Source organism: Nicotiana tomentosiformis, chromosome 12 (assembly GCF_000390325.3).
Source record: "Nicotiana tomentosiformis chromosome 12, ASM39032v3, whole genome shotgun sequence".
Classification (NCBI taxonomy): Eukaryota; Viridiplantae; Streptophyta; class Magnoliopsida; order Solanales; family Solanaceae; genus Nicotiana; species Nicotiana tomentosiformis.
In genome coordinates, this window is record NC_090823.1 from 3,612,859 (window position 1) to 3,626,551 (window position 13,693).

At 32.6% G+C, this 13,693-nt stretch overlaps 1 protein-coding gene across 1 annotated transcript; it reads right to left on the reverse strand.

The window, feature by feature from the left end:
- Positions 1–1,135: 1,135 nt before the first annotated feature.
- Positions 1,136–8,355, reverse strand: LOC104119158 (protein IQ-DOMAIN 22-like). Its single transcript, XM_009630589.4, has 5 exons — positions 7,831–8,355; positions 6,348–6,502; positions 2,908–3,108; positions 2,675–2,752; positions 1,136–2,051 (listed from the first exon to the last, which is right to left on the reverse strand). The coding sequence occupies exons 1-5, from the start codon at positions 8,087–8,089 to the stop codon at positions 1,485–1,487; spliced, it is 1,260 nt and encodes a 419-aa protein (XP_009628884.1). The 5' UTR covers positions 8,090–8,355; the 3' UTR covers positions 1,136–1,484.
- Positions 8,356–13,693: the final 5,338 nt, after the last annotated feature.

Consider the following 13,693-nt stretch of genomic DNA (forward strand, 5'->3'; position numbering starts at 1 on the left):
AATATACCATATGGTATGTGTAGCTATAAATATTTTGAAACTTATTAAACGTCCTAACATTTTACATTTGTGTGGCAATAAATTTTTTTCGTAAAGGGTAACATCGGAAGTATAAAATTAATTATTTTCAAATATAGAAGTGTATCATTATTTTTGGAGTAGACTAATTTAGAAAATAATATCACATAAACTGAAACGGAGCGATAGCCCAAAAAAAAAAATAATGAAGAAAGAATTTAAAAAGATAAAAGAGGGTCTTCTCTAGATTAGGACTATAAATTGCAGGAAACAATCAAGAACATTTGAAATTTTGAATGCAACTTTTTAGCTGCCACAACTACTAAATTTATATTTGTCTATTGACCAGTTACCATTTCTTTATTTTGGATTGTAATTAGAAGTCAAATAATGGACACAGAGGTCTACAATTGGAAAGAAGAAATTGAGTATTTAATATGTGAAGATTGTTCTTCTCCACTTATTTTAATTAAAATGACATTTAAAATGTTAGGAATGTTATAACTGAGATTTAAACTTGTAATCTGAAGCCATCTTTGAACCATTTTTACCACTATACACAAGATGTCTTTCTTGTATTAGCGGATTCAACTATTTATGTATCTAAATAATTCTGGTTTATACGGAGGTGACGTGACACTTTTCCTAGGCCAGACGATGTTATTTATGTTGTACTTCTTTCGTTTCAAAAAGAATGAACCAATTACTATTTGGGGAGTCAAAGAAGATTTTCTTTGACCATATGTTTTGCAAATAGTTATAAAAAATTTTGGATTGTTAACTATAGTAACTTATAGTATTTTTTATTTAGTTTCTAAATATGTATATTTTATTTTTAAAAACTTAAAGAATCTATGTCCGAATTCACATCGAAATATAGTCAATTTGACCATCGTAATCAGAAAAAGTTCAAACAAACATGTTATTAGATTTTTGCCTTTTTTCTCTTCTTCCCTTTCATCCCATTTAATCTCTTTCAGTTTTTACATAAAGTTTCAGTTATGTATTCAGTAAATACTAATTTTGAAACTATTTGACATACATTGCTGACTTATACAAATTTATGGATTCAACAGTAAACAAAACATGCAGTTAGCTGAGAGATTACATCCTTTATAGTTAAATGATCAAAACCAGACACAAAGTGATTCACATCAGTTCAGTAATTATACAGTCAGACCTCTCTATAACAACATCCCTATATAACAATACTTCTCTATAAAAATCAAGCTTTTCTCAGAGCCAATTTTTATGTTATGTTATAATATATGTTGTCTATAACATCACTTTGCTATAACATCCAAAAATATTCGGAACAAACGAGACTGTTATAGAGAGGTTTGACTGTATTTCTAATACAAAGGAAAATGCAGGTTCAGAACATTAAACATTCAGAACTAGATACACATATGTTAGCTTGCTAAACACTTTTGAAACTCAAACTGCAAACTTGAACTTGAATCATCTTAATATATGTGCAAAAAACCACGGCTAAACTCATCCGAATCTCCTCTAACAGGCATTCCATGTCTGTCCAATCGACCAGAAACCGGATACACGCCTTTGCTAGTGAAGTTGGTACAAAAAATTGAACCATTTTGCAAGTTAGATCTTGAGTACCTCTTATCACACTGAGGTCTTAGTTTTGGTGCACTCATTGATCGCGTCTTTGCCTTAGCTGCCTCGGTATAAGACATGTAGTTTGGATGATTGCTCGAGTATTCACTCGAGCAATCTGTACTCTTAGTTGGCGTAAATGGTGCTCGCCTCGAACGAGCACATTTAGATGAGGTCGAAAGAAGTTGTGGGCTATTATCAGCAGAGGAAAAACAGGTTTCATCCAAGCTATAACTTAATTGGTCTGAATTCAAGCTAAGATCAGAGGAATAGAAGAGATTCCTATGTGTGGAAGTAATATATGATTTTCCACTATTTATATCAAGGATTTTGCCAATATCATCAATTGAGCCAGTTCTTGCAAAAGAGCCTTGTTTTTTATCCATTCTGCAGCCCATGTTGTTTGAAGAATTCCTCTGCAATAATACCATTTTATGTTAGGAATAAGTCTATGCAAATAGATAATGGGAAAACATCCAAATTTACCTCTCTAGCATGTGAAATACAACGAGGACGACAACAACAATAACAATATACCCAGTATATTCTCAGAGTGTTGGGGTCCGGGGAGGCCAATGTATATGCAGACCTTACCCTTACCTCGCGGAGATAAAAAAGGTTGTTTCTGATAGATTCTCGGCTCACGAGAAGCAATTCACATCAGGTCTCTAGCATATGAAATATTTTAATTTTATCTGCCGTTATGTTTTATGGTCATTCATATCCTTGTCATTAGCAAGTCGTCTCGTACTTGCCCTTGACCGTAACAAGGCTCTATGATGGATTGGTTGGATTCCACGTATCAAAATATATCAGGAAAAAGGTCTGAACTTATCTCTCTAGCCGTTACTCTAGTCTAAAGTTATCTTCCATTATACTTCAGGTTGGAACTCCGTAAGGATTAAGGACAAATACGAGGCGATTTACTACTAACAACAGTATGAACGACATCAAAGTATAACGGAGGGTAAAAAGAGATATTTTCGACTGTTTTCCTTAGATAATGAGTTTCCTGAAGTATAAAATATGCAACCAATACCTTGAGCATAAACATTTGATCATTCTTCATGCTCCTTGCGCGAATAACATGATCGAATTTATCAGGAGTTGCAGGACCCTATACACCAAGATTCAAAAATACAATTATTAAACCAGGACAAAATCTTTGTAAAACTAAAAATTTACCTCAATTAGTTGACAGTTACTACAACTTGTTACTAATTAACTTATTTTCAAATTTAAAAATCGAGGGAAAGGTGAAATTTTACTTACCTGATGAAAAAAATGAATAGACTTGGTGCTAAAATGAGGCGATTCAGAAACCTGAGATCGTCCAGCACGAGCTCTCGACTGAGCTCTTATCAATGCCTGCATACGCCTTAGCATATCAGCAGTTTGTTTCCTCACAATATGACCTCTTACTAATGCTTGAAGCTTCACAAGTCCCTTCAATGCCCTTAATGCTCTCTTTGACTTCAAAATTTACCCATAAAATAGAAAATCAGTAAACTAGCTAGTCGTATAATCAAGTGTCATTTACTACAACGGCGGATACAGAATCTAGAGTCAGTGAGTTTAGAATGAGTATGATTGTATTATTTTATACACATTTTAGTGTTTTCTACATAAGTGTACATGTAGTTTGAGCAAAAAGGCGAAAGCAATGAGTTTAGTTAAACATCTCGCTATATTCTTGCGATAGCGAAGGCGTGGTTCATCCTCTAAGAGAGTAGATGCAATGCGAAGGTTCGGATCGAAGATCTGCGCGAGACAGCCCGGGGCACCATAGCATGTCGGGAATAAGGGGTCCAACACTGGTGCAATATGAAAGAGTCCTTTAGAATTCCTTAGAATACGAATGAGATCAAAAAGGCTCTGCCGAGGCTCGAGTAGAAGAAGGGGTACTTGAACAGAATACGAGCTGTGGCTAATATCCGAGGCATAAAAGAAGCATTTTCTACGGGATCCCAAGAAAACGTTTAGGTTCGCCTATGCACAAGTGACTTAGTGTAATGTGATATCTAGTGATATTAATTCAGGTATCAGGTTGTATCAAGAGAAAACACTAAATTACTGTAAGAAATTGAGTTGTGTTATGTTTAGTTAAATATAAAGAAACTGTTCTAGGTCCGCCTCTGCATATAGACAATTTTAACTGTTTGGGACTGAGACATAATTATTAATATTATAGATAAATAATTTTTTGTGGACCTGTGCACAAAAAACGTAGAATTTTTTCAAAAGTGATAGGTGCCCTAAACATACATTTTCACACCCCTTAAAAGTCTAAGTTTGAAGTTTTCAGAAAATTAGGACATTGACCATATTTTTGTATTATCAACTTGGGACATGCATAAAGGTAATTCTTTATATTCAAATTCAGCAACGTGGCCCATTAAACTTTTCCCTTAGGGCAAACAAATTATAATCTTAATCTTAACCACCTAACAAATAGCCCTAGTAATTGATAGTTATATACGAGAAATGAAAATTAAACTTTAAGCAAACATAATACGTCAGGAAAAATATTACTTAATTCACACTCGATGTTTTGAAGGGGAGTCTTGACGTAACTGGTAAATTTGTTGCCATGTGATCAGGAGGTCACGGCCTCACGGGTTCGAACAGTGAAAACAATCTCTTACAGAAATACAAGGTAAGTGTTAGGATCGGGAACCTGGGTAGTGTGGAATTTAGCCAAACAACGTTATAATAACAATAAGAAAGTCAATGCAAATTGATAATAACGACAATTAAAGTAGATAAAGAAAACATCAATTTAACGTGGTTCGGTCAATGTGATCTACGTCCACAAGCGAAGAGGAGCAATTTCACTATACCAATAAGAGTACAAAATTAGAGTAAATTCTCTAATTAATCCCAAATATCCTAAGGGAATAACCTCACAAGATCACTCCATAGAAAGGGTTCACACAGGTGCTTCCCAACACTTAACTCTCATACAAAACACTCTTAATAAAGGAAGAAAGGAAGAAACAAGAAATGAAGACTCAACTTTTGTTGGTGTGTCTAAAATGAACTAATGGTCTTCCCTTTTATAGGCAAAAAAGTCTTAGCCTCTTAAGTGTAAAGGAGGTCACGGGTTCGAACCGTAGAAACAGTCTCTTGCAGAAATACAGGGTAAAGTTACGTACGATAGACCCTTGTGGTCCGGCCCTTCCCCGGACCCCGCGCATAGCGAGAGCTTATTGCACCGCTCTACTTTTTTTTTTTTTTCACACTCAGATGTTTACACTAGACCAATGAATACATGGTGGATACGTTTTTTCCATGCTTCTCTGCTTTCGGTAAAACTACAACTTTTTTGCTCTTTGTTTCTGATTGTTTTTTCTGTGGTAAAGAAGCATCATAATAGTGAAGCTAGTTTATAACCAACAAAAGAGTACCCATTGCCAAATTCGTGCAACATTAAATATTTGAGGTTGCTGCTAGTAACAGTACTTGCCAAAATGCATAAATGTATGCGAAATACTAACAAAGAAAAGATAAAGAAAGTATTATCTTAAATTTATTGATAGTTTAAACTGATTTACACGATCAGTGTAATTAATTCTGTTGTAGAAAATTATTTGTTTTCAATAATTTTGTGCGCAACTCAACTATTTTATGGAATTGTAATAGGTATGTATCTCTGTAAACCAAAACTTAGATAAAGGGAAAGAAAGCATTTAGTTTCTTACTTATTCTTTTTCAATGTCAGGATTTGAACCCTAATCTATCACGATTTTCATTTCATTTCATTGACACTTAAGCCATTCTGTTTGCATTAACATATGTGCGACGACATAGTAGTTTTCAACTACAAATTGTAAATTATTTTTGTAAAAGCAAAGTTGTCACTAATTTATGTATTTGGGGACGAAATATTATTTGTACATAAAATGTAGTGTTTAGTGATGAAATAATGTTAATTTAGCTACGAAATACATATAACTTTAAAGATAATTGACGTCGTCACTAATTAAACTAAATATTTAGTGACAAGTTAGTTTCGTCGGCATTGATAGTCTTTTTAGTGACAAAAATATGCTATTAGCGACAAATATTTTATACTTTTTTTGACGAACAAATTCGTCACAAATACTAGGCATTTGGGAACAAAAAACAAATTTGTCACTAATATAACTTGATTTAACGACGAACCATAAAAGTGTCTTTGTATACTTTTAGTGACGATATTTTCGGGACGAAAAATTGACAAATTATTATTTTGTCACAAAAGATTTTTATGACGAAATATGACTTTTAAGTGACAAAATAATTTGTCATTGATAAAATAATCAAATTTGTTGTAGTGATACTAATTTGTTACATAGGAAATGACCATGTGGAGTAATTAATTGTCCCTTTCATGAAGACTAGTAAAAAGGTCCAACATCTTTGTACCGATAGTAACAAAACTTTCTACACAGTTTTCACCGCCCTTTACAGATTACGAGTAAATAGTTCCTATCAAGAATTATTCGTCGAATTATCAAAGATGAAAAAGAAAAAAAAAGTGTATTACTCTCTTCATCCCATTTTATATTGAAGGCGTTTGAAGTACGAGACTCAAATTATCTTATTTTTAGTGTAATTCGAATATAAATTTTTAAAATAAAATTTATGTATTTTAAAATTACAAAAAAATACTTTAAGAAAATTGTAAATTTTGACATAAATAAAACCAAAAAATATATTTTATAACTAACCAGATAAGCTCGGAAATGTGACTGTATCACGACGGCAGCCCATTCTTCACGACCAAAAACGACACCGTTCCATGTTGTCACCGCTTTTGTACCACCGCTACTAGCCGTCAGCTCCACCACCTCTTCTACCGTGACGGGGCTGTTGGTTGGGTTCACTGCACAATTTAACTAGTAAGGGATAGTCCATGCTGCGCATGAGCCCAATAATACTATTACCTAAATATTAGTGCCGTAAAGGATACTAAAGTTATTCTTAAAATACCTAAAGTCATTAAAAATTATAATTTCATTGATCCCAACTATTATTTGAAAATTAAACTTTAAAAAGAACTTGTTTGATGATAATGTTGTGTGTGAATTAGCAGGAGTTATAAAATTTTCATTTAACGTATAAGTATTAACAATCTTCTTTTGTTGCAATTTCAAGTTATCTAATGCAACTACAATTAGGTTCACATTTAGTATTATCTCATATCAAAAATAAAATTATTTTTAAAATATTTGTAAGCTCATTAAGAAAATCATATAAAATATTTATTTATTTGATTAATTTATGCTTTATATCATAGTCAAATTACTCATTATATTCTGTAGGTAATTTATTAGATCGAAAATAGATTTGAAAAAACATACTAATGTTATTTTAATTTCCCAAAGCAACATTTATTTTGGCCAAATATATTTAGCTAAAATGACATTTATTTTTTTAGGGAAGGGGATATAACCTAATAAAAATTATTTACATGTGAAATAAGGAAAATAACATTATAGAAGAGGAGGACTATTGTTTTTCGGTTTTACATCAATATGAAATCTATTTTACTCGCGAAAATTGTTTACTCAACGAAGGATTTTAATGTTATTTTTATAAGATTATAGAGATGCATATACTAAAGTTAGATGATTTTAGCTTCAATTATTGATTATGAAATTTCATACTACTACTACTTTATAGGAAACAAAACTCTTAAAATTTGCAAGAGGAGAAGAAATTTACGTTTAAAAAGATATTTTTTGAGAGCATAGGTGTCCAACTAATTATTTGTACAAATATTAACTACACAATTTAAGTTAATACAGATCAATTAAAGTATATTCTTTGTGTGTGAAATTTATGAGATTAATACTGTATAAAGTACCACTTATTAGCCCATGGAATTTTTTTTGCATATTCCTAGTCTCTTCTTGGGATATTCAAAATATTTTACTCCTACCATATTTTCTTAAACTTTGATTTTTGAACTTACCATCTTGATTTTCCTTTTGTTATCCAACTAATAAATACTCAAGAGAAGATAAATTCAACAACAGAAGTCTAGTTTATATATATATATATATGTCACATTCTTTTTCAAACGAACTAATAAGAAAATAACGTCACATAAAATAATTCAAAGAAAGTATGTTTATAATCACCGAAATATTACAAAAAATATTAAATTCTGAACTCATAATTGTATAAATGTATAAAGGTTGAACTTACCAAATTTAAATCTTGAATCCGTCTCCGCTACTACAACATCAGTACTTCTACCGCGAACTGATGTGAAGACACTATATTGATCATAGTGGGGCTGCTGAAAATCATTATCTCTGTAGGATTTAAAGTTACTGCATTTCTTTTTAGTGGTTAGTGATGGGTTTAGACTTGGGTTTTTGTGTAACGACGACGACGAAGAAGAAGAAGAGTCAGTTTTCTTGAACCCGAGAAGTTCTTTGAACCATTTGGATGCTTTGCCCATATTGTGTTTTTCTTCTTTTGTTAATGACAGAAACTTCAAACTAAAGATGGAAATTTAAAGAGATTCATTACATATAATTAAAGAGATTAATCTTGACGATTCAATTACATATTGTGGGATTAATAGAAAGAGCATTTGTTTCTATAGAGAAGAGAAAGTGTTGGAATTAGAGAAAGTGAGCAGTGAGAGGAAGAGAAGAAGAAGAAGAAGAAGAGAGTGGTTAAGATTTGTGAAAGTTTGGAGAAGTCAAATATTATGTGCTATCCCATAGGACATTGGGATAATATGTATGACTTCATCTTCTTTGGATCACCAATACTTTATATATTTTGCCCATTAAAAAAAACACTGCTTATGTAGAGGATATTTATATTTTTTTTGTGTTTTTTAATGTGTCATATTTTTCAGGTTTTTAACGGCATATTTTATGAGCGATTATATGTAGTTATAGATAACAATTGATAGAGTAAATATTTATACTATGATCATCATATAGAAGTTTATTATATAGTAGTAGTATTTGTATTATTTTCGGATTTTCTTATTTTTAGTTTTTTATTATTATTTGATATTTCTTTTGCTTTAGTTACCTTATTATTTTGTTATTGTTACTACTTTATGGCTTCTCCACTACTGTATTTCTTTTTTCAAAACTGTTGTGATCATGCTTTCCTTGAGCTGAGGATCTACCGGAAACGATATCTCTATCTTCACAAGGCAAAGGTAAGATTTGTGTACACATTTACCTCCTCAGACCTCATTTGCTGATGACACTTGAAACTGGATATAATATTGTTGTTGTTAGCGTATAGAAATTTAAACTCTAAGGGGTTACTTGGTTCACAGACAAATTATATAGGAATTATTATGCAGAAATTAATAATCACTTAATTATATTATGGATATGCACTTTTTGTTGCATGTTTGGTTTGTCATATCTAAAATTAGATATACAAGGATATTACAAAATAACTGACTTGCCACGTAAATATATCTAGCCTCTGCTTATATCAACAACGAAGGAGAATTGGGCGAATACGTTTTCTTGATTTTGTTTCTTTTCTACTTTTTTTTTATTATATATATTTATTGGTACGTAATTTTGATGTCTTTTAGGCATCTTGAATTAAGACAATCATACCATTTAGTGTGAGACGAATTCAAAATTTTAATATAATGTCTAATTCGGCCTTTAAAATTCTAGTTATTAAGAAACTTAGCTCAAAGCAACAATATAGAATAAGAAAAACAAGCTAATTAAGAGATATAGAGAGAAAGAGATCAAAGATTCTTATTTCTTCTATGTATTCAAGTCTTACAATGTGATGCGCAAACCCTCTATTTAGAGGAAGATATTTTTTAAGTAATACAAAGGAATGTCATTAACATGGTATTAACTATTGTGATCATGGGGGAATTTAAGCCATAATCAAATATTTCTTACTACCATTTTGCATATCTTGTAGGCTGATATGAGCAAATGAATCTAAAATGCAGATCAACCATTTTGTCATCTTCTACTACATATATAATTTACTTTAGTAAAAGAACAAAAAACTTTCTTGGCAGAAACTTGTAAAAGAGAATGCAAAAATCAATTGTAACACTTGAAATTGTCACGTTATGTACTATATTTTGATATAAATACATGTGAACATATGATAGATATAAAAAGAGTTGTAAGTACTCGTTCATCCTTAGTCAAATGTCTTATGTTTGAGTTTTGGGTATAAACTCGTTTTTGTTAGAGCGAGCTTCATCCTCCTCCTCCCTAATGTGGGACTTCCCAACATGGACGGATTTAGGCTGTTTTTACGATGCACATGAACCCATATTTTTTTTACCAAACTAAATATTTTATGTATATATTTGGTAATATTGATCTAATATTATCTGTTGGCCCTCGTAATTCAAAATGTTGAATGGTGCATCTAGTTGAATGGTGACTTATTTCTTTGAAGGAACATGGATCGGGTCTCACTTGGTACTTCTTCTATTTTCGTTTTTTCAGTGGTGCACTCATGTTCTAGAAATCCTAGATCCGCCTCTATTTTCTGTCCCGATATCGAACACCTACCGGAAAATCAAAATATATGTATATATATATATATATATATATATATATATATATATATAAATAAATAATAAAGTGGTCTAGTAGAATATTTTGTGGGTCCTATGAGTCTACACTAATAAAATTTCTAGCAGATCACAAGATTTTGTACTAGTTGCCAGGAATCTTTGCTCACGAGCTGCAACTGAGATTTTCTTTCAATTTTTTTCGCTTTGAGGAATGATTTTCTTTTTTTTTTTGGGGGGGGGGGGGGGGGGGGGACATGAGTTATTTCAATATTCGTTTTGTTTAGGATTTATTCGACCAATAAATGCCGTCAGGAAATCATATTTCCACACATTATTTATATTAAACCAATTAGTTTAACCATGATATTCATAATTTAAACTTTAAAGTGTGAATGCATATCATTTAATCATAGATAAGTAAAAAACAGATTATATACAAGACATATGTTATGCTTTCATTTGTTTGGTATAAACATTGGGTGCAGATCCGAAAATTTATCCTCCCATTTGTGGCGGTGCTACAAATTTATATAAGTGATCAAAAAAATACTATAATGTTACATCAAGGATTTGAATTCAGATCACAAAAGTGGAGTTCTCTTTGTTATGGATGGTTAAAACCTCCCATAATAAGTATTTTATGAAATAAATTTAAATTAATAGGATTAATAAGTTTGAAAAGAAAAACAATTATTAATGGAACTAATAACATTCCACTAATAACATTATTATTATCCAAATTCTACGCTCCCAACCGACATTGAGATTTGGGAGAAAAAAAGAGAAAAGAATATTTATATTCTTAATTGTCTTATTATGAGAATTTTACTTCATTTGTTTCAATTCTTCTTATTTTCCAAACTAATTAAGGGACACCGACCATTAATAATGAGTCATAAATCATTGCGTAGATTTGTCACATTCATTTTCTTCTTATTTAAAACATGAAGGGTCGTAGCCAGTCAACAATAATGGCCTTAGCCAGTCAACAATTGCTGTGTTCCCTTTCCGAGCAAATCTTCCGTATGCATTTACCACATTTCATATCAAGAATTGTTTGTTGACCTGATTTTTTATTATACATATAGGGTAAGGGAAGGGGTGTTGGATGTGCGAACAAAGTTATGCGTTGGTAGCTAAAAAGATTGAGAGTTTACATATAAGGTGTAAGGATCTTTTAATAGTGTGAGGTCTTTTGGAAAAAACCGTACGAGCTTGGTTTGCAATAGATTAGCAGTCTGCTTAAAATTAATGAAAGACAAACAATTTCTATTATATAAAAATGAAAAGGCAGTCGACCAAGGGTATATATGTCAAATATCAAAAGATTTTATTCAACCAATAAAGATAATTACAGCTCCTTTGGACTAAAGAGCTAAACTCAAAAAAAAAAAAAAAAAAACAATACCAAAATTGTTATTTACATTTCAATAGTCCCTCTACTACTTATACTATCAACTATTCATTGAGGAAAACTATTGACTCCTTCTAATATCTTCTTTCATTTAGTCTTTTGTTGCCCTTTGATATGTAACTGAAGGACAATATCTCGAATTCTTTTTTTGGTATTAGTCTTTTGCCCCTGAAATCTGCGCATATTTCTTTCTGTCCATGTATGATAAACCACGGCTGCAAACAGGAATGCTAATATGCTATTTTGAGGCCTACCATTTTTTGTTCTTGTCGTCAGCCATAAGACTTCCTCTTCCCAAAGTCCAACTAGATATCTCTCTCCCAACCAATTGAGCATTGTACTCCAGATGGTCCTTGAGTATTGACATTCAAAGAAGAAATGGGCCATTGTTTCTGTTTTTCATTGTTGCACAATACACATTTATTTGCTACATGTATCCCCCAAGCTGCTAGTCTATCAACAGTGGTAAGTCTGTGATGAAGTGCCAGCCATAGAATGAAGTTATGCCTAGGTATAGTTGAACCCAGTATTAAAGATTTTCAATGAACCTTTGGGTATTGAGGCCTCGCTAATGTGTAAGTCTTATTAATATTGAATTGCCCATGCCTACAATAGTTGTTGATGTTGGCAAAGGAGTCTATGCCCAGGTACCAATCTCTTGTATCAAACATTTTCCTTACAAGCCAGCATGTTTGTCTAGGAGCATTCATTGTAGTGAAGTCCTGCTTCTTTATATAAACTGTGTGAATCCATTTTATCCAGAGTGCATCATTTTTTGTATGTATAGCCCACATTAGTTTACAAAGTGCCGCTTTGTTCCACCATAAGAAGTTGATGAGGTTTAGTCCACCAATTGAAGTAGGCATACATATTTTGTCCCAGGAAATCAATGCCCTATTTGAGGGGTTTTGGCTGCTAGTCCATAAGAATATCTTGCGCACAGTAGTCACTAGTTGGATGATCTTTTTTGGCATCAGAAATACCTTCCCCCAGTATGTTTGTATTTCAAATAAGACACTCTTTATCAGCTGTAGTCTTCCACTGTAAGAAAGGAACTTTGATGTCCAGCACTTGATTTTGTTGGTTATCTTCTCCACTAATGGCATACATTGCTGGATTGTCAACTTTCTTGATGATAGAGGCACTCCCAAGTATTTGAATGGTAGGGCTTCCATCTTGAACTGATACTCTGCGTTGATCATATCTTTGAATCCCTGATACACTCCAGCTACGTAGATAGAACTCTTGTCTAAATTTGCCATGAGCCCAGACACCTTCGAGAAATGGTTAAACTTATCAAGCAATAGTTGAATGGAAATCTTGTCAGCTCTGCAGCACATTATCAAATCATCTGCAAAGCAGATATGTGTAAGGTTCAGCTTTGCACATCTTGGGTGGAAGTTGAAGTCAGAGATATCTTTAAGAGTCTTTAGAGTTCTATTCAGATACTCCATTACTAGTACAAACAGATAAGGGGACATTGGGTCCCCTTGTCGCAGTCCCTTCCTTGCTTGAAATCTACTAGTGAGTCCACCATTGATCAGCAGAGAATAGCTCATAGTAGTCACACACTCCATTATCCACTGAACCATTTTGTTAGGTATCCCATATTCCAGTAGGACTATATGTAGGAATGGCCATTCAACTGAATCATATGCCTTCCTTATGTCCGCTTTTATAATGCACCTAGGCGAGACTCATTTTTTGTTATATCCCTTTACCAGCTCATGGGAAATAATCACATTATCTAATATGCTTCTCCCTTCTATGAAGGCTGACTATGTTGGTCCTACTATGAAGTCCACCACTGTCTTTAACCTTGTTGTAAGGATCTTGGCAATGAGATTGTATATGGTGGTACAACATGCTATTGGTCGAAATTCTTTTACAAAAGAGGGACTGGACACCTTTGGCACCAATGTAACAGTAGTACTATTGACATTCTTCAGAAGTTTCCCTGTTTTAAAGAATTCCTTGACAGCCTGCTTTCTTCTCCAACAATGTTCCAATATTTCTTGAAGAACTCAGCTGGAAAACCATCAGTACCAGGAGCTTTGTCACTTGGCATAACTTTAAGTCCCTGTTTGATTTCTTCTTCTGATATAGCC

What these genes read in the sequence shown, in the direction of transcription:
- LOC104119158 (XM_009630589.4), bottom strand. Translation starts at nt 8,089, where the DNA reads ATGGGCAAAGCATCCAAATGGTTCAAAGAACTTCTCGGGTTCAAGAAA. An exon ending in CTATTCATTTTTTTCATCAG is followed by an intron (nt 2,753 to 2,907) that starts GTAAGTAAAATT and finishes CTTGGTGTATAG; the next exon opens with GGTCCTGCAACTCCTGATAA. An exon ending in ATCAAATGTTTATGCTCAAG is followed by an intron (nt 2,052 to 2,674) that starts GTATTGGTTGCA and finishes GTATTATTGCAG; the next exon opens with AGGAATTCTTCAAACAACAT.